Source organism: Haliotis asinina, chromosome 11 (assembly GCF_037392515.1).
Source record: "Haliotis asinina isolate JCU_RB_2024 chromosome 11, JCU_Hal_asi_v2, whole genome shotgun sequence".
NCBI classification, from domain to species: domain Eukaryota; kingdom Metazoa; phylum Mollusca; class Gastropoda; order Lepetellida; family Haliotidae; genus Haliotis; species Haliotis asinina.
Window position 1 is genome coordinate 38,799,440 of NC_090290.1, and position 21,457 is coordinate 38,820,896.

Genomic DNA, 21,457 nt, shown 5'->3' on the forward strand with positions numbered 1-21,457 from the left:
CCAATAAACTACCAACCTCTGGGGGGTGTGGGGGTCTCCCCCTCCCCACTGACCCACACTGCGCTATCATATGCGGGCAGACTGGCTGTGGGAAGACCGTTTTCGTGTTGGATATGTTGGAGGGTTACTACAAGGATGTGTTCGATAACATCGTTATCATGTGCCCTACTCTGAGTATGAATAAAACGTACGCGCGACCTTGGGTGATGACGGACCCGGACGTACACAAAATCGACCCTGGAACACGCCTGCAGGACTGGTTGAAAGCTCTTCACGAGAAATTTAAAGGGGAACCGACGCTGTTTATACTGGACGACTGCAGCGCTAATCGCGAGATAACAAAAAAGAGAGACATGCTATCGTACCTGGCCTTCTCCGGCCGGCATGCAAATCACAGCGTCTGGGTGCTAACGCAGAAGTTCAACTCGGTGTTGAAAGACCTCAGGGAGCAGACGCGATGGGTGGCCTTATTTCACTGCAAGGATAGGGATTCGTTTGAGGAGTGTTTGAGAGAGAACGATGTGATGAGTAAATTAGAACGGGAACGGGTGAAGAAACAGCTCGCTGAAACTAAACACGCTAAGCTCGTTCTAAAGACCGACCAACCAGTAGCATATATAGTTTGCTAAGCAAAGCTAAGTAAAAGCTAAGCAAAGCTAAGCAAATGCTAAGCATAGCTATGATATTTGAAGTATTTGTCGTGTGCAACTTAACCTTCATTTCTCTGTGTTTTGTTTGTATCGGGTATTATATAGTTAAAACTAAATCTTACTTGTTATATTATAAGATGGAGTGTGAGGAATTGCTCGAACAATTGTCGCCCGCAGGCCCCACTGATGACAAGCGAGAGAAACTGGTGGCGTTGGCTGTTGGCGGCAAAGCCAAACATTACTTTGGAGACTACACCCCGGATAAAATTCACAAAATGTCAGCCGAAGAAATCGATAAGCTGTACGCTAGATACGAGTCCCGGCTCGGAGCAGAAATGACAAAGACAATAGGATCGGCTATGACCCAGATATACACCGGTATTGTATCACAATTCCTTCCCATTCCACCAGAGCGCCGACTTTACCTGTGGGAAGACCTCGAGAAAGACCCTTTTATCGAACACGCCGTGAGCTCTATCAGCTGCGGGCTGTACCACAAATATGGTATGTTGTTGGCTCCAGTGACGGCGGCGATTATCACGGCAAAACATTGTCAATTTGAGAGAAAGAATAATAATAATAGTATAGATGGATGCTGCACAGGAAACAGTGAGTCCCGAGGTGACGGTGGAGACCCCTTCACAGGAACCAGTGACCCCAGTGGTGGTACCCCCAACAGTAACCAGGCAGAAGAATCCTAAGAGAGTAGCTGCCGGTAAAAAACGGTGGTGTAACCAACATAAAGTGACCAATCCAACCCGACTGTTGTTGGCTGTAGGTGTAACTGCTGCCGTGGTTATAACATGGTTATACGCCTCCCACAGTGAGCCACAACCCAACAGTGAGGTAACCCCCAACAGTGGGGGTATGGGGGTATCCCCCATGGTAGACCCGCATATCATGTTATAATTTAAAATATTTTATATCATATACATAATGTCTGAGGGGAAAACGTTCGTCAACGACGCATACCACGCCACAGTGGTAGCCAGTCTAGCAGTAGGGTACGCTCGGTTGACTAAAATGGTGCTTAAACAACCAACTATCAAGCTAGATTTCAACCTGCAGGATATGGGTATGCTCATAATGAACCTTGGTATGGCGATGGCCACAAAAGACATCCTAGTAAAACAAGGGATCATACCTGATAATATAATGAAATAAATATAGGGATGGCCACGATAGCTATGATGGTCGGTGGGGCGTTAGTGAATGCCCTGGCATTTTCCGGGAGTAATTTCCTCTTCTCGAAACTACGAGATGATCACGCGGCTGAAATACAGGAAGAAAGGAAGCGACACGATCTCGCTACTGAGAAATTACAAAGAGCACAGGCCGAGTACGCTAAAAAACGCCTCCAGAGGATCGATTTTATTAACGAACAACTCAAGCGTGAAAACCATGCCATTAAAACATTCTACGATGTCGATGAAGCAATGAAAGAATACTATCTACTAACTGGTAAACGATTGGAAGCGCTCAATAAACCCACACTCGCTCAGTACTACACACCATCCAAGGGACAAATAAATCGTGAACTGGGCTTCATAGTGTTGGGTATAGCAGCTACTGCGTTGGTTGCTAAGCAATTAAACTAAAATACCTATATAAGTAAACATGAGACCCGCTCCATACCGATGTGAATATATACTTATGGGGAAGACCGAGGCCTGTGGTAGGAAATGCAGGAATCAGGGGTTCTGTTGTTTCCATATGGGAAGTCCTAACTACACGTGTTCTGTGTGTGGTATCGGGGTTAAAGGGCACTACTGTTTATGTAAAGCTCACGGAGCGAACGTAGTCAGACATCAACTCATATACGAGAATAAAAAAGGCTACATAAAAGAACGTAGGCGACTGCTCAAGATAGACTCCAATTAGAGATTATACACACCTACGTATAGCTATGTCTGTGGAAAACATATTCAAATATGAACTGGCCTTATGGGGCAGCTTCAGATTTAAGATAATAGTGGACGTGGTATGGATTAAAGAGGGTGTTAAGTATACTCACCCCTTCGAATGGGAGCGGGATATCGCGTCTCAATACCATATAGAACGTTTTTCGAGTATAAGTGAATACAAGGAATACTATAACCAAGGTGAGTACTGGATTGAAACAGCCACACTATATATTTTACCAGGTACGTGGGACGATTTGACAGAATGTCTAGAATTGTACCCGGCCACCAGAAAATATTTTTTAAGAGTTACTGCCGACCAATTAGACATTGATTCTCTTAGGTGTAAACACTATGGCTACTGTGCGCGAGCTCAAGCGGGCCGCAAAGCAGAGAGGTGTTATCGGGTATTCTAGAATGCGGAAGCCAGCATTGTTGAGATTACTAGGTTTAGAAGTCCCTCCTACGGTAAAACAGTTAAAAGCTCAAGCGAAACAGCTTGGATACACGGGTTATTCAAAACTGGGGAAAGCCGGATTAACCGCATTGTTATCACATACCCCTGTACCCACTGTAAAACAACTGAAAGCCGAGGCACACGATTTGGGTTTAGGCGGGTATTCTCGTATGAGAAAACCACAGCTTGTAGAATTATTACGACAGAATAGAGCTGTTGACCTGCAGTTCGTGCGCACTGAGCACGCCGTAGGCAATTATTTGAGAGGTTGGCGCATGCACATTGATAGAAACATAGACATTACAGATATTAAGCCTCTGATAGCTGATAAGGTCAACCAGGAACTAAATAATCTAGGAAGTATCAAGTTTCAGATCACAGTGAAAATGTCACTCGATAAGCAGGTTGGGAGTACCACTGAGTATGTTCAACCTTACTTCCGAGGTAAACAAGAGGTCGTCACACATGCAGAGACCATTGACACATCAATCGATAATAGTTTTCAGCAGATACGAGAATACCTAGAACGCTACACACACATGGGGTCCGGGTGGGTTGTAGATAAAATCGATAATGTCTATCTAGATATAGCTAAATACGTGCCGTTCAGAGGTGGGTCATACCTAGCCTTGCCTCCCTACTATAAGAACAAACAAGCCATAGTAAACGTTAAGAATAGAGGAAACGATTGCTTGAGGTTATCTATCAGGTCAGCCTTATTTCCAGCTGCCACTAATCCGAACAGGCCTTCTAATTATCCACAGGACGATGGGCTCAACTGGGATGGTATAGATGAACCCACCCCAATATCCCAGATCACTAAAGTAGAAAAACAGAATAATCTGGCTATAAATGTCTTTGGACACGAAGGTAATACAACAATAATACACAGGGTCAGCCCGGTGAAGGATTGTCAAGTTATTAATTTATTCATGATTCAAAAAGGTGAAACGTATCACTACACGTGGATAAAACATCTCAGCCGGTTGTTGCACGACCAGTCGAAACACGTTGGGGAAAAACACTTTTGTGTACGATGCCTACACTGTTTCAGTCGGGCCGATTTATTAGAATCCCACCTGGAGGATTGCCAAGGTGTTGGGCAGACGGCCATACGAGTCGACATGCCTAAGGAAGGTGAAAATATCCTAAAATTCGACAATCACAAGAATCAAATGTCTGTGCCTTATATTATATACGCCGACTTCGAAGCCTTAATTGTGGGTGGGGATTCCCCCACACCCCCTAGTGGGGGGAGTTTCACACACAAAACACAAGAGCATAAAGCCTGTTCGTTTGGATACATTGTCGTCCGTTGTGACGGGGAAACGAAAGCTCCGGTAGTGTATAGGGGTCCTGACGCGGCTGAAAGGTTTCTAAAGTGCTTGCAGGAGGAAGAAAAAATTATTAGGAATGCATTGTATAAAATCGCTCCAATGCGTATGACCAGAGCCGACATGCTAGCTCACGCCAGTAGCACTAACTGTCACGTGTGCGACTCACCACTTAACGGTGATTCGGTGAGAGATCACTGCCACATAACTGGTAAGTATAGAGGCGCCGCTCACAACGCGTGCAACCTCAAGCTTAAAATCAACCCTAAGACAATAAACATCCCCGTTGTCTTTCACAACTTGAGAGGATACGACTCTCACTTGATCATGCAGGCCATCGCGAAAATCGATGGTAATATATCGTGCATCCCAAACAACATGGAGAGATACATCTCCTTCAGCTTAAACGGACTTAGGTTCATTGACTCGTTTCAATTCCTCCTGTCGTCACTCGACAGTCTGGTCAAGGCCAACAATACCTTCCCTATCACAGATCGATACACAGACGCCGAGACTAAACACCTGCTCATGAGGAAGGGTGTATATCCATATGAGTACATGGATAGTTGGGCTAAGTTCACAGAGACCAGACTACCTCCTATCGACTGCTTTTATAGCAAGCTGAATGAAGCGTCCGTCTCACGAGACGATTACTCACACGCGATTAACGTATGGAATAAACTGGGTTGTAAGAACCTTGGCGATTATCACGACCTGTACTTGAGGACAGATGTACTGCTGTTAGCCGACGTGTTTGAAACGTTCAGGCGGACCTGTTTAAAGCAGTATAAACTCGACCCCGCATGGTATTACACCAGCCCAGGTCTGTCGTGGGACGCCTTGCTTAAAAAGACAGGAGTTAATTTAGAATTGCTCACAGATTACGACATGCACCTATTCATTGAGAAAGGCTTGCGAGGTGGGATTTCCATGGTATCCAAACGATACGCGAAAGCAAATAATCAATACGTGAAAGGTTACGATCCTAACAAACCAACCAATCACATTCTCTACCTCGACGCAAATAACCTGTACGGCTGGGCCATGAGCCAGTATCTACCTACAGGAGGATTCGAATGGGTACCCCACGTTGATGTTATGAGCATTGCATCAGATTCGAACAAAGGGTATATCCTCGAAGTTGACTTAGAGTATCCCAAGGAATTACACACATCGCACAACAGCTATCCCCTTGCACCCGAACGTATGAAGGTTAACACAGACTGGATGTCTGAGTACCAACATAACTTATCAGGTGGTCGTGTGGCGGACGTTGAGAAACTCGTGCCTAACTTAATGAATAAGACCAAGTACATAGTTCACTATCGCAACCTACAGCTGTACCTGTCATTGGGTATGAGGCTGACCAAAATACACAGGGTGCTCATGTTCGACCAGAGCCCATGGATGGAGCCCTACATCAGAATGAACACAGACCTACGAAAAAAAGCCACCAGTGATTTTGAGAAAAATCTCTACAAGCTCATGAACAACTCGGTGTTTGGTAAGACTATGGAAAACCTGAGGAAACGCGTAACCGTGAAACTGGTTAGATCTAGTGAGGAAGACAAGCTCAGGAAATTGATAGCCAGTCCGGCATTCAACCGTAATAAAATATTCACAGACGACCTAGTTGCCATACACATGAAGAAAAGCCACATAAAATTCAACCGACCTGTTTACGTTGGGATGAGTATCCTCGATTTATCCAAACACCTGATGTACGACTTTTACTACAACGAGCTCAAGAAACAGTACGGCGACAGGTGCGAAGTGTTGTACACTGACACGGATTCCCTGCTGATGGAGATTCGAACCGAGGACGTGTACGAGGACATGGGGAAACACCTCGATTTATACGACACCAGCGACTATCCTAAGACCCATACTATACACAGCACGGTAAATAAAAAGGTCCTAGGTAAGATGAAGGACGAGTGTGCTGGCACGCCAATAGCTGAGTACATAGGTTTGAGACCTAAGATGTACTCCATATTGAAAGCCGACAATAGTGAGATCCGGAAGGCTAAGGGGGTTAAGAAGTATGTGGTGAAACAACACATCAAACACGCCAGATTCAAGGAGGCTCTGTTCAAGACCCGTACCTTTAGGCATAAGATGAACACGCTTAGAAGTGATGGACATAAGATATACGGACTGACTATAAACAAGACGTCCCTATCGCCTATGGACACGAAACGTTGGATAGCTATTGATGGTATAAACACATACGCGTATGGACATGAAAAAATTTGAGGCTATTTATTACAGCCCGCGTGGATATTGGAAAGGAGCTAGCGCAGTAGATAAGCTATCTAAAATGGCACGAGTATCACCAGAGAAAGCCAAAGCGTGGCTTGAAAAACAAGCCCTGTGGCAGATCTATTTGCCGGCGCCACGCTACGTACCTAGAAGGAGTTTCGGAATTAACATACCTAATAGCATTCACCAGGCAGACCTACTGTTCCTACCTCATGATAAGAGGTACAAGTATGCTTTAACCGTAGTGGACGTAGCCAGTCGTTACAAGGAAGCCGAACCCTTGACCACGAAAGATTCGGCCAAAGTAGCCAAAGGATTAGAACGTATATACAAACGCAGTCCGCTGACGTGGCCAACAGAGCTGCAAGTTGACCCCGGACGGGAGTTCATGGGTGCCGTGTCACAACTGCTAGCCAAACACGATACGAAGGTCAGGCGTGGCACGGCCGGAGCCCATCGCAGCCAAGCCATAGTTGAGAGATTTAATAGGACTTTGGCTGAGCGCTTGTTCGGTTATCAGTATGCTAGGGAGATGGCCACCCCTGGAAAACGATCGACCGAATGGGTAGCGAGGTTACCCGAGGTGGTGTCGGCAATCAACCATGAAGTAACCCGGCTCACTGGTAAGAAACCGGCAGACGCTATCAAACTAAAATCAGTGTTAGCAGAGTCGTCTGCTCCATTGCGTGGAAAGGAGAAACAGATACCAGATAGGGCCTTAGTTAGGTATCTATACCAGCCGGGGGAACACGAGGGCGATAGCCGTAAGCGAGCCACCGATCCTATATGGTCAGTCAAAACTTACAACATAGATAAAGTGGATATGAAAGCCGACGAACCTAACTTGTACTACTTGAGGGATGGGCCGGGTAGGGGATTTGTAAGAGAAGAATTATTGATCGTACCGTACGGCACAGTATTACCGCCTGCCAAGTCACGGTAAACGTGATGGTGTGGCTTTGTAGTAGGGGCAATAATAGCAAGAGCTAAGGGTCCCACCAAAGCCTCATTTAGTAAATGAGGCTTTTTAGAGGGGTTTTTGAAAAGTGTTTTCGGACTATCATTCCCTATACTACTAATGCCATGAGTTATGGGTAAAAGTAAGGCAGTTTTATTGTATAGGGACACGGTTGTTAACTAGACCATTGTGAGAAAAATCAGTCTAAAGCTTAACCAATAGTTTTGAGATAACGATACTCTGGAAATCAGTCAAATTATGATATATGCTCATAAAAAGACTTCAAATAATTCCAAAATGGTCCTCACTGACTCACTCATTCACACATTCTCTCACTCACCCTCTCATTTGTGCACCCTCTCACTCACCCACTCACTCATTCACCTCCACTCACCCTCTCAATCACCTGTTCAGCCATCCACAAACTCACTTACTCACTCACTCACCCCTTCACTCACCCATCCACTAACTCAGTCACTAGTTCACTCACTGTTTCAGGTGTGTAGTTTATCAGGAATCCAGCACCCTCTCCCTCGTGCACCCTCTCACTCACTCGCTCACTCACCCTCTCGATCACCCCTTCACTCACTCACTCACTCACTCACTCACTCACTCACCTGTCCACTCACTTGCTCACTCACTCACTGTTTCAGGTGTGTAGTTTATCAGGAATCCAGCACCCTCTCCCTCGTGCACCCTCTCACTCACTCGCTCACTCACCCTCTCGATCACCCCTTCACTCACTCACTCACTCACTCACTCACTCACTCACTCACTCACTCACTGTTTCAGGTGTGTAGTTTATCAGGAATCCAGCACCCTCTCCCTCGTGCACCCTCTCACTCACTCGCTCACTCACCCTCTCGATCACCCCTTCACTCACTCACTCACTCACTCACTGTTTCAGGTGTGTAGTTTATCAGGAATCCAGCACCCTCTCCCTCACTCACTCACTCACTGTTTCAGGTGTGTAGTTTATCAGGAATCCAGCACCCTCTCCCTCACTCACTGTTTTAGGTGTGTAGTTTATCAGGAATCCAGCACCCTCTCCCTCGTGCACCCTCTCACTCACTCGCTCACTCACCCTCTCGATCCCCCCTTCCCTCCCTCACTCACTCACTCACCTGTCCACTCCCTCACTCACTCACTCACTGTTTCAGGTGTGTAGTTTATCAGGAATCCAGCACCCTCTCCCTCGTGCACCCTCTCACTCACTCGCTCACTCACCCTCTCGATCACCCCTTCACTCACTCACTCACTCACTGTTTCAGGTGTGTAGTTTATCAGGAATCCAGCACCTAAAGGAACTGGAAATACTAGACTTTGCCAACACTGATATTGGAACAGACTCTCTGTTGTGCTTGTCTGGTCATCCATCCCTCACATGTCTCAGTGTAGCCAATACAGAGAGTGTGGTGGGAGATCTCGCCCTGCAATATCTCACAGGTGAGATATGAGGAGGTATTAAGTGATTTAGTTAATATGTGTGTGTCTCAGTGTGGCCAATATAGAGAGTTTGGTTGGAGATCTCGCCCTGCAATATCTCACATGTAAGATACAAGGAGATATTAAGTGATCTAGTTTATACGTGTGTCTCAGTGTGGCCAATACACAGAATTTGGTTGGAGATCACACCCTGCATTAACTTACAGGTGAAATGCAGATGAGTTATCACATGATTTAGTATGTCTATGTCTTGTGGCATCAGTACCAAGAATATGGTGCAAGATCTTACCCTGCAATGTCTCACAGGTGAAACATATATGAGATACGATTTTTTGCGATCTAAGACTATTAATTGATGACATACCTTTGTAAAACATAAAGATATTGCTGTTCTTTTCAGGTTTAAAGTTGCACACATTATATCTTCCAAGCCGACACACTACGACAAGCCAAGGACTTGCACATCTTGTAGGTAGGTTGACACTCAAGGGTGTATTACACAGATGCTCCTTTCCCACAGTGTCTTACTCAAGTTTGTTTGACATGCATGTGACACAAAGGAGTCAGCAGCTTTAAGAGAGCAACAGAGATGTCTTCATAGGTGTCTTAAGCTGTGATGTCTTGGGTGTGCTATATCAGACTTTTACAGAGAATTGTTGCACAGGCATATTACATAGATATGACTCTGATGTGGTACACTAATGTTTCACAGGTGTGTTTTACAGAGGTTTGTTGCACAGTTATGCCAAATAAGTATGTCTCTCTGATGTGTGGTACATGAATGTTTTACATGAGTGTTTTACAGAGGTTTGTTGCACAGGTATGCCGGATAGGTATGTCTCTGGATGTTTGGTATATAAATGTTTTACAGAGGTCATAGTGGTTTGTTTCACAGTTGTGCCAAATAAGCATTTCTCTGATGTGTTGTACATGAATGTTTTACATGAGTGTTTTGCAGAGGTTTGTTGCATAGGTATGCCAAAAAGGCACATAAATTTTTTACATGAAAGATTTACAGAGATCTGTTGCATAGGTATATCAAATATGTATGTCTCTCTGATGTGGTACATAAATAAATGTAGAGATGCCAACCTCTACCATTTTATCGTAGTCGCTACGAATTTTAACTTCAGACTATACCAATATGATTCCACTAGAATCCTACGAAATCTGAATAAAATTCATTAAAATTTGGCTATATAGACGAAAACATATATTTTCAACAATGAAATACTTTTTCGGAGTTCACGTACCTTCCATTCATCAAATTTATTGACATATTTGAACTGCAATGATTGCAAGTAACAAACCTAATTGTAGTGAAGCTGATTTCAATACCTTTGCGATTTGACACATTTGGTTCTTGCTCAAATAATGCTCACATGACCGTAATATCATTAATTGTTTTGTCGAAATCCATCATGATTTTGTTTATTTAGTTGACTACTAATTTTATGGTCAAACTACTTATTTTGAATGTCGAAACTACTATGTGCAACACTTTGGGATTGGCATCTCTGTGAATGTTTTACATGAGTTTTTCTACAGAGGCCTTTTGCATAGGTATCTGATATAGGTGTTTATCCCTGAAGTTGTATTTCGTCATGGTTATGTAGAAATGATGCATTGCGCAGAACACGCTCATCGATTGAATCAGTTCAGTAACTTGCATTTCAGATTGTCACATTTGGTCTCTTTGTGATCAAAGTGAGCAAAAAATAGGTCCTTTTCGTTTCCAAAGCTGTATGCACATGTTTGACTTTAGTGGTATGTGGACATGTGCGTAGAGTTTAGGTCACAAATCAGTTGAAGTTAAGCAACTTTGAGTAGGGAGAGTGCTTGGATTGGTGACCTTGTTTGGCAGCTTGATGCCTGTGTTACCAGGACTTCAGACCTGCCCTACAACATAGCACATATGATACCTGTGGTCTTACCTAGGCAAGTGAGTTTGTTCAAAATTGCGTCTGTTCACCCTGGAGAAAACGGGTACCCGGTGAGATAAGTCATTTGATTAGTCAACTGAAGTACAAATGGATATTTCATCCCTGCATTAGCTTGTGCTTGACAAGTGTTTGGGTTGTTTCACTCTCAAAAGTGTGGGAAATCCATTTAGATATGTTTGTAGATATGATGAAAATTAACTGTATGCATTTTTATGTGATTTTTTTGTGAAAGGATTGTTACTCATTCCATAATAATGGTGTAGATGTCTTAACAAGTATCCATCTAAAGACCGATTTGTGTTAATTCAGTATTTATACCATTGACACTATCCTTGACCCCAGGTTTACCTCTAACCAGCCTTGACCTTACCAACTACATCAAAGTTGGGGATGAAGGCTTGATACACATAGGCAAGATAACAAGGTATGTGATTGATATGTCTGCTAAACTGTCCTTGACCCAAATTTAACCTCTGACCCACCTTGACCTCACAAGCTGTATCAGTGTGAGATAGCCAGGTAGGTTGTTTATTGATGTATCCACTAAACTAACAAATGTGTGATTGCGAAATGTCATCATATGTGAATAATTTATGTGTGTTCTTTTGCAGTCTGAAGAAGCTTCTGCTCAGTAACACGAAGATTACGGATGAAGGTTTGCTGTACTTGGAGGGTATGTGCTTTGAGGATGGTGGTGGTGGTGATGGTGATGATGACGATGATGACGATGTCGATGACGATGACAGTGGTGGTGGTGATGATGATGATGACGATAATGATGATGGTGGTGGTGGTGGTGATGATAATGATGATGATGATGATGATGATGATGGCAGCTTTAAAAATTTTACAGTAGTTTCTGATCTCATCCCCCCATGAAGATTCATGTTAGAACTGATCTTCAGCAACCAATGCTTGTTGTAACAGGCAAGTAACAGGATTGGGTGATCAGGCTCACTGACTTGGTTGACACGTAGCATTGTATCCCAGTTGCAGAGACCTGTGCTTCTTTTGTGGCTCTCTGGATTGTCTGGTCCAGACTTGATCATGTACAGACCATAGCTGGAATATTGCTGACTCACTCACTAATTACAAGAGCAAATGGGATTTGGTCGTCAGGCTCCATGACTTGTTTGATATGTGCAACTGTGCAGAATGATGCTCATGATGTTGATCACTGGGTTGTCTGGTTCAGAGTTGATTATTTACAGACTGCACTCACATAGTTTGAAAATTGCTGAAAAGTTAAATGGGGTTACTTACACAGAGACTGACAGTCAAAGAATTGAAATATGTGATTTCCTGGAAAACCTTATAAGGGCTATTCAAAAGCAAAATATGATCACAATTTAGGCAGTATGAATGTATGTAATCTGGAGTCAGTAGAGCACTGAAACATGCAGTGACATAAAAAGCATATTTGAGCACACGTCAGTGAAAATGTAAATGTCCCCTTTCCTTCATCAATGTACATTCATTACTCACAGGTCTGGTGAACCTGGAAACACTCTTTCTAGACCGAACATTGGTGTCAGATGTTGGTGCCACTCGAATGAAAGGTATTGTCATTTCAACATGGAATGAAAATAATGTTATTTCTATGCCATGATGTTATCAACTCATTCTTCAAACAGTTAATTTGGTGTTTATTTGGTACGTAAATTATGTAAATAAGAACCGTATTTTTCCAATGAATACATGTCTAAATTGTATGGGAAACTGAATGCATGTAGGGACCCCTGTTGTCTTTACCTTAATGACATAAAGAATTGTTTGGGTACATTTGTGTCAATACTGCAGAAAGTCATGGACAACCAGCACTATGACATCACTTGTATACTCTCTTACCCATGAAGATCCGGGTTAGAATTGATCCTCAATAACCCATGCTTATCGTAAGAGGTGATTAAAGGGATTGGATGGTCAGGCTCGCTGACTTGGGTAACACATGTCATCATATCCCAGTTGCATAAATTGATGCTTGTGATATTGATACCTGGACTGCCTGGTTTCATTATTTACAGTCATGCCAATTTATACATGTAGCTGGAATAGTGTTTAACAACAAGCCAACCAACCAACTTACATATTGTATACAAACTACCTCTACAGAAGAGTTACTCCCCTTTGTACCTGGTTTACTCATTATGAGAAAACTGTTTAATTCTTAGTTGTTTGTTTTTAGTAGTCTGTGTACGAATGTTTGTTTCATATCTTTTGATGTGTACTTTCACCATTTATTTCTTTTTTTATGACAGCTTTCACCAAATTGGAAGAGCTTAGTATTTCATCCACATGGTAAGTATGGAAAAGACCTCTGAAACATCTGGATTTAGGAGAATATGAGCTATTAGTAAAGAACTATAAGAAATATTCAAAATTTTGAATTTCTAACCCAAATCATCCTCCATGTACACATACTTTGGCATCCATTCCAGGTATTGTAGGTCTTCACCCTTGTGCAACATTGCATGGAACAATTCTGTTTCAGTATTACAAGCCAGTTCCTGTGTAGTGGGTGCCTCAACTCCTGCCATCTTCTCACCAAGCTCAATCTCAGCAGGACTAGCGTGTCTGACAAAGGTAAATCTAGAGCAGTAGTCCAGCTGTCGCCTAGCAACAGTTTTCAGTTCTGTGTTTGATACCATGTCTTGTTTCTAAGGTTCCTTATGGTTGACAGATTGGCCTGTGTGTGAGTGAGTGAGTTTAGTTTTACACCACTTTAGCTATATATTTTAGCCATATATCAGGGGATTCCAGAAATGGGCTTCATGTATTGTGGGGAATGGAACGTGGGTCTTTAGCATGATGAACGAAAGCTTTAACCACTGGACTATCAACGTGCACACATAGTAGCCTATGGATGTAGACAGTGTGTACGAGATATACTCTTTGATGTTACGATGTTGTGTGTATAGAACAGCAGTCCTTCACAGTCAGCCTGTTGGTCCATAGAGGCAGACAGTGTCGGCAAGATGTTTTTTTAGAAAGACTGATCTTACTGCTCCTTCTGCCTTACTGCTCCTTCTTGCTCCATAGTGCCTCAGTCCCCTATACTAAGTGCAAGTTCAGGTTAGAACTGGTCTTCAGTAGCCCATGCTTGTCGTAAGAGGCGACTTAAAGGTTCTGGTGTTGAGACTCAGTTGGCATGTCATGGTATTCCAGTTGTGCAGATCAGTGCTCTTCATGACAAATGGCAGTGGGGCAGCCAGGTGGTTAAAGCTTTGGCTCATCACAATTATGTGGTGTCCATTTCTCGTGTCCCCTGCTGTGATTTTGCTCAAATATTGCAAGAAGTGGCATAAAACCTCGCTCGCTCGCTCACTCACTCACTCACTCACTCACTCACTCACTCACTCACTCACTCACTCACTCTTCGTTACAATCACTGGCAGACTGGATTATTTACTGACCACCATCATATAGCTGGAACATTAAACTGTGAAAAAACACAGCCCCCAGACTTGTAATTCTCTACTTCCCCTACCCACTAACCCTGTCAATCACTAACTGGACATCAGTAATTTTTACCTGCTTCTGGATTATTTGTCATTTTGTTTGTGTGTTGTCCCGCTAGGAGTCCGGTGCCTGAAGTTGATGTCTTTGACTCTCCTGAACCTGGATGCTACGCACGTCCATCCCGAGATCGTTTCCGTGGTGCAGAGTAACTGTCCAAACATCCGCAATATCACTGTGGCCAGTCTGAACCCAATCAGAGAGGAGGAAGATATGGAGATGTGAGGAGTTATGAGATGACTGAAGATGCGGGTTGATGGAAGATGGGAGGAGATATGATTTGTGAGGCAATATGGAAAGATATTGAAGGATACATGAAAACATGCAGCAAGAAAATACGATGTGAGAAGTTGAAAAGAGACACAGGAAGATGTGAGGAGATAGAGAAGATTTGGGAGAAAGAGGAAAATGTGATATGATGTGAGAAGATTTGAGGAGATACTGGTAGAGTATGAGGAGATAAAATACTAGACTAAAATAGTTAGGGATGTATGTAAATTTTGAAATTATGAGTGATGATGTAATTATTCATTGACACACTCATGAAATATCAATCATAAAAGTACCAATATCCCTAACTTATTTTGTCCAGTATTTATCGGAAAGTTGAAGTAAAGTTTGAGGTAATGCAAGATGATGTGAGGAGATAGTAGATTTTGAGGAGATATGGGAAAGGGAAAAGATTTGGGAGAAGACGGAAAATGTGATGTGATATGAGAAGATGTGAGGAGATACTGGTAGAGTGTGTGGAGATATGAGATGGAAAAGATTTGGGAGAAGGAGTTGTAGAGTTTGGGAAGGTATATTGTAAAGTTTGGGGAGATGATGTCATGTTTGAGGTAATGCGAGAAGATGTGAGGAGATAGTAGATAGGAGAAAGTATTGTGAGATGTAGGAAATTGTGACATGATACGAGAAGGTGTGAGGAGGTACTGATAGTTTGTGCTGTATTGTGTGACATTGACATTGGATGTACAAATATTTCAGTTGATTATGTGAAAGAGTTTCAGGTACCAGATTTTTGTCAAAAACATGCAAATGGTTTTCCAGATGGCATTGCTGATGAGGCCAGTCATACGAGCTGCTATTTTAAGTTTTTTTGCATGATATTGTTAAGGCAGTCTCTTTGAAATAGGCATCATTTATAACTTGTAAAGGAACTTAAGTGCCAACTGTAGTGTGCAATACCTCAGTTATTTTTCAAAATTTTCTTTGATTTTTGGAACATTTCACCAATTTCCAATTGTTACAGGGAGTTTCGATGAGGCAGTTCTCATGGTACCCTTTGTCAGTCATTTTGAATCAATTTATTATCACTTGTTATTATTCTCAGTGTGAGACTCTTTGATTCAGTATCCTTGAAGGCCTTCGTGTTCTGTCTTTTATGTAATTTACATCAATGATGAGACATGATTTTTTTTAAATTTCTAGATTACTATGCCTATCCGTGACCTACCCATAATTGTGCAGCTTTAGCGTACTACTCTCTTCCTTTCCACACCCCACTATGTGACCTAGTCCTACCCTTCTCTCTTGTCCCACCCCTCTCTGACCTTGTCACGCTTCACCCTTTGACCTAGTGACACACCACTCCCTGACCTTGTCCCACCCTACTCACTGATGTTCTCCCACACCCCTCTCTGACTTTGTCTGACCTCACTCTCTGACCTTGTCCTACCCCACTCTCTGACCTTGTCCCACCACACTTTTGGCCTTGTGCCACTCCACTTTCTGACCTTTGTTATTCATAATATGACTGAGACTATTACTATGATATTTATTAAATGCAGGGTGAGTAATATGCTGGATTGATAACCTATAGAGATGTATGTGTGTGCTTGTGTATGCGTGTGTAGTATCCAACCAAAATAATTGACATAATTATTTGTTCCCAGTAGCTGAAACTTGTAATGAAATTTATTTGACAGTTGAGACATTGTACATAGAAATCATTATTCCCTATGCAGAGTTGTGTCCCTTTGCTCATGCAGGATCTTGTTGTTGTGGGTTGGATTAAGATCCAGTGTCAGGGACATGTATCACTACAGGCTTTCCACATCTATTACCCTGATATACAATGTCATAACTGAGCATGTGTTCTAAAGTGTGACTACACCAAGTCAAGCACTTGAGGATCAATGTACTCCTTTTTTTAAAAAATCAGCTTACGCATTTATGAGCACATGTTTGACCCTCTAATTTGAATATATGAAGATTTTCCACATTGACATTTCTTACAACAATGACTAGTATTTTATTATAAATATTATGATTATCATTGAGAACTCATTGATTCTGCTTTGTAAGTCAACAGATTTCAATGATTTTGTCACTTCAGAATTGCTTGTTGCTTGTGATGGGAGTTTGGTAATAGGGCACTATGCAAATGTGCAAAATATTATCACGAAAATCCTGCAGTCCTTCATGGAAACTGAATAAGTGGTTTTCTTTTCAATTTCTAATTAAGACTTGACCCTTATCTTCCTCAACAGCCCCAATTTGGTTGTTCGGCATGTTTTGTCTTTTCTTTGTATTTTTTTTGTCTTCCATTGGGTTGGGCACCCTCAAACTGGATTGAAAGACTCCTTTATTAAACTTGAAACATTGTCAACAAGGACTGTTTTATTTGTTTGTTTTTTATATATTATTACTGTCTTTGTAGTGATAGAAATATTATTATAATTATTTAATGTTGCTAAATTGTTATTATATCATGTAAAATTGTTAGGGTTGGGTATTGCACAAAATTTGGACATTGCAATATATTGCGATTCGAAGGCATATATTGCGATACATATTGCAATATGTTCCAAGAATTATTTTTTTCACAAAAAAAATACTTATAATCAAGTTAATGCTTGACTTAATAAGCAAAAACACACTGAAATCACTATGCTTGGTTACGCTTTAATACAAAGGTTTAACCATGTCAAAACAAAGGAAATATGGCAAAAAACAATTTCACATCAACACAGTGGTTACTAGTTTCTCCACTCTCACAAAAACCCGGGGATTTTAGACAGCAGCTTGACCTGGGCAGGACATATCAGAGATCAGTGGTCATTAATGAGTAAATTTTTAAAACATTCAGATTCTAAACATTGTGAAAGACGAGAACAAAGATTAAGAACATAACTTCAAACCCGAACTTTACTTGATTTCCAGTATGAAAAGTGAAAATATGTGAAGATTTCAGAGTGTTACAAAGTTTTCTGAATGCATGTCGAAACACCTGTTTTCCACCAGGGTATCGCAGTACATACCAATTTCATGTCTGAATCTGTAAATACCGACAAACCGGTTTCATTGCACAGCCCTAAAAATTGTATATTTATTATGATTTTCATGAATCTGGTTAAAAATGATTTTGAAATGTCATGGTTTGAATGTCTTTGAGAGGCATATAAGCCTTGTTTATTTTACAAAGGAAAAGATGGCATCACTGATGAACATTTTAAAAAATATTAATCGATTTGCTGATGCTAAATTCATCAGGTAAAACTGACATGCCTACCAGGAATGTAAAATGTGCTGACATATCTGAAATATGCTTTTGCTTCTGGATGGTGGATACTTGTCTTGCTTTGTCATCCTACCAGCACCTTCTAGTCTGATATTTTATTAGCGGATCGAGAGGAGGGTTCAGGGGGTTCGAAACCTTCTCCACCCCCACACCATCTCTGAAAATTCTTTGAAACGCCTGTCTTCAATACTGACCAAAACTGAAAATGCTGAGAAATATGGTTAATTGTCACCATATGTTTTATGTTATATGATAGTGTATTATGAACCACACCCGATATCATATTGAAAAATACAACATTTCATATGGATCCTGTTTGCATTCCTAAAACTGGACAAGGTAGGATATTCTTTCCACCAAGCTGGAAATGTATAATTGTAAACTTGTGGATATTTCTTAGATAGTTATATGTAAATTGAGACTATTCCAAAGCCTGGCAGCAGGTGCTTGGACTTCTGTCACATTTATGCAATTACTTCTGAAATATGGCGAGACCAATTTTACATTCACTTTAATTTTTTTATTCTTATTCTTTAAAATAAACAGCAGGCGGATCCATGAAATAACAAGAAATAAAATTGGTGTGGCCTAATATCAATACATAAGGATAGTGTAGATAGTTAGATTGAGTGGAGAAGGTCGATATTTCAACATCAAGAAAGCGACTAAAACTCAAGTCTAGATATGAAGGTACATCATTTTTTAGGTCAGTGCTCATGATGTCAATCCCAGGATTGTCCAGTCCTGGTGTGTCAGGCTTCCAATGCATATGATATCAGGTGCTGGCATTTATAGGTCTAGACATCTCTAGGATGATAGGCCCCTCTTTCCGTGTACATGTGTATATCTTCTACACAACGTTTTATAAGGTTAATCAGATGTGTCAGATCGGTGAGGATACAGGTTAGATTTGATCATAAGAGGCAAGTTAACGAATCAGCTGGTCAGTATCACCCAATTTGTGTCACATATCTTTGTATCCCGATTTTGTTGTTCGATGCTCATGATATCAATCTCTAGATTGTCATTTCCAGACTTGAATATTTATAGACGACCATCATATAAGGGAGTTAATGGTGGGTGTAGCATTAACCAACAAACTGACAAGCTGTCAGGTATACTCACATATCCACTAAACATCATTGTTTGTCATGGACAGATACATGTATACAAAACAAAAGTGATGAAGTATAAATTTCGTTGACTTTTCCTATAAGAAGCAAACATATATCAGCAAATAGCACCATTGTTTTCCAAAGGACTTTTATCCTTTGACTGTCTAAGACGTGATAGTTTGGTGTAAGCAGTTTTTAAGGTTTTTGTCATCTTGGTCTATTGTTTGACTAGCTACGCCATTACTGTGTATATAGGATGCGTGTTAGATATACAATGTTTTGATCTGGTTTGCAGCAGGATCAACTTCGGACAAGCTTATATGTGCTGGTATTTATGAATCTGATTTGTGTTCCTTTTACCATCATAAGGTAAACATTGTAAAGTGCCGATGACTACTCCAAATTTTAATCAGTGATAGTTTGTACAGATGTGGCAGCCGTTTTAATACTTTGTTCTTATCTGGAGTTATTTTCATTAAAACATGTTATCATGAATTTGTTACTGTCCTGTATGTCACAGTTATCATGACCTATAGATTCCCAAGTGATTCAGGAATTGAATAGACCCACAACAACCTATGCCGTCCATGAGGTGCAACTCGGGGGAGATGTTTGTCAGCTTTGGTGACATGGTTGACTACATGTTTTTGAAGGAAGGATGACAATATATGGATGAACTGATGTGGGAGCGACGTTTCGGTGTAGGTTCTAACACCGTTATCAAACAAGTCACTTGCTTGATAACGGTGTTAGAACCTACACCTTTGGAACTTTTGTAGTCCTGTCGCTGGGAGAAATCGGAATCAGTTACTGATATGTCTGTTACACCAAGTCTGGTGAGTAGGTAATGACTGCGTTAAAACGCAAAGTCAGTAGAAATTTGATGTTTACAGGGGTTCAAAATGTTTTTAAAAGCGACTTGCCACAGGGCAAGTGACTTCAAGAAAGTAACTTTTCCTGACTGATTTTCCACTTGCCCTGGTTTTATGGCATTGCTTGATGTTACTGTTTATTGGACTATTTATCAGTGTTAAATTTCAATGAACAATAGCTCTAAATTACTATTATTGCGAAACGTAATAGCTACATTATGAGCAGATATGAAATGAAATCCAAGTTTATTTACAGTTTAAAACCATATGGAAATTATCTAGTAGTCGTTGGACAAGTAAAATACCATTAATTGATTGCCCGAAATGAAAACTGACTTGTCCCCGACGTCGGGCGATGGGATTTTTTAACCCCCGCTGTTTGAATTAAATGACAATTGGTGTGCAAGGTCATCATAGCTCTCAGAACCAAAATGAATGGTGGAGTAGGGTTGTGGATAAGGCGTACGCTCGTCACGCTGAAGACCAGGGTTGATTCCCCACATTTCTGGTGTACCCCGCCTTGGTACTGTGAGAATATTGCTACTTACGACTATCTTAGAGCTCAGAACCTGTTAGCTTCACTAAGCCACCAACTCCAAACCAAAAATTTGTTGTCTTAACTAGGCCATCTTCACACTACCGCAACTGCTGCCAACTTCACTTAGCCACCCAGCCTTGCCAGTACTTGGTGCACCAAAACATCGATACACTGGGTACATGACATCTACAATAGACTCCCTACATAACATCATAACTTGTTAGCTGCTCAGCATCACCCACACTCCCACCTAACGTATTAACAGCAATAGCACACCAACACTTGCAAATGATTACTACAACTTGATACATGCATCAGAACATCTATACACTGTGATATAGTATGCTATGATAGGAGACATGACTTGACTGGTATTGTGTACTATCTATCGCCTTTGAGGTTCTGACGTCTTGGTCATGTGAACGAGACTCGCCTTCACTTGATTTACCTTGGCATCTGATCGACCGTCCTTTGTGCAAGAAATGAAGCATTCTGTAACGTTCATTTTACATTGGAAATATGTATCCTTATGAAAACCCACCAACTACAAACACCGTAAGATGTATGCTTCTGTCGAGGGTAATACGGTCTGACGAATGCCTCTGTGGCAGGGTCACACGAGCCGCCATTTTGTTTACAGGTCATATAGTCAAAATAACTGCAATGATATTTTGTACAATTAACATGGCGATAAGGTAAACACGTTGCATGACTCTGCAACGGGCAATAGGTCTGAGGTATACCTTTTTGCCTGCTTGGGTGACACTGCAACATGTGCTAGGGTTATTTTCAGTAAATGAACTGGTCGCATTACGCTTCCTTTGGTTCCGCCAGAAACCTATGATTGTGGGTTCGAATCGTTATGTTCGCCCGCACCTTATCGTTGGTAGGAGGTTTTACCAAAGGTTGTGGAGTACATTACGTTGGAGTAATCCTCATCAA

The 21,457-nt window shown here is 41.6% G+C and overlaps 1 protein-coding gene across 1 annotated transcript in view; it reads left to right on the forward strand.

Annotated features, from left to right (window-relative positions):
* The window catches only part of LOC137255955 (uncharacterized), a 40,670-nt gene extending 25,540 nt beyond the window's left edge, over positions 1 to 15,130 (forward strand). Inside the window, exons 17-24 of the mRNA XM_067793566.1 lie at positions 8,834 to 9,008; positions 9,409 to 9,480; positions 11,294 to 11,375; positions 11,563 to 11,624; positions 12,439 to 12,510; positions 13,210 to 13,249; positions 13,443 to 13,534; positions 14,529 to 15,130. Of these exons, the coding sequence (XP_067649667.1) occupies positions 8,834 to 9,008; positions 9,409 to 9,480; positions 11,294 to 11,375; positions 11,563 to 11,624; positions 12,439 to 12,510; positions 13,210 to 13,249; positions 13,443 to 13,534; positions 14,529 to 14,692 (759 nt within the window). The 3' untranslated portion in view covers positions 14,693 to 15,130. The remainder of the gene's footprint in view (positions 1 to 8,833; positions 9,009 to 9,408; positions 9,481 to 11,293; positions 11,376 to 11,562; positions 11,625 to 12,438; positions 12,511 to 13,209; positions 13,250 to 13,442; positions 13,535 to 14,528) is intronic.
* Positions 15,131 to 21,457: the final 6,327 nt, after the last annotated feature.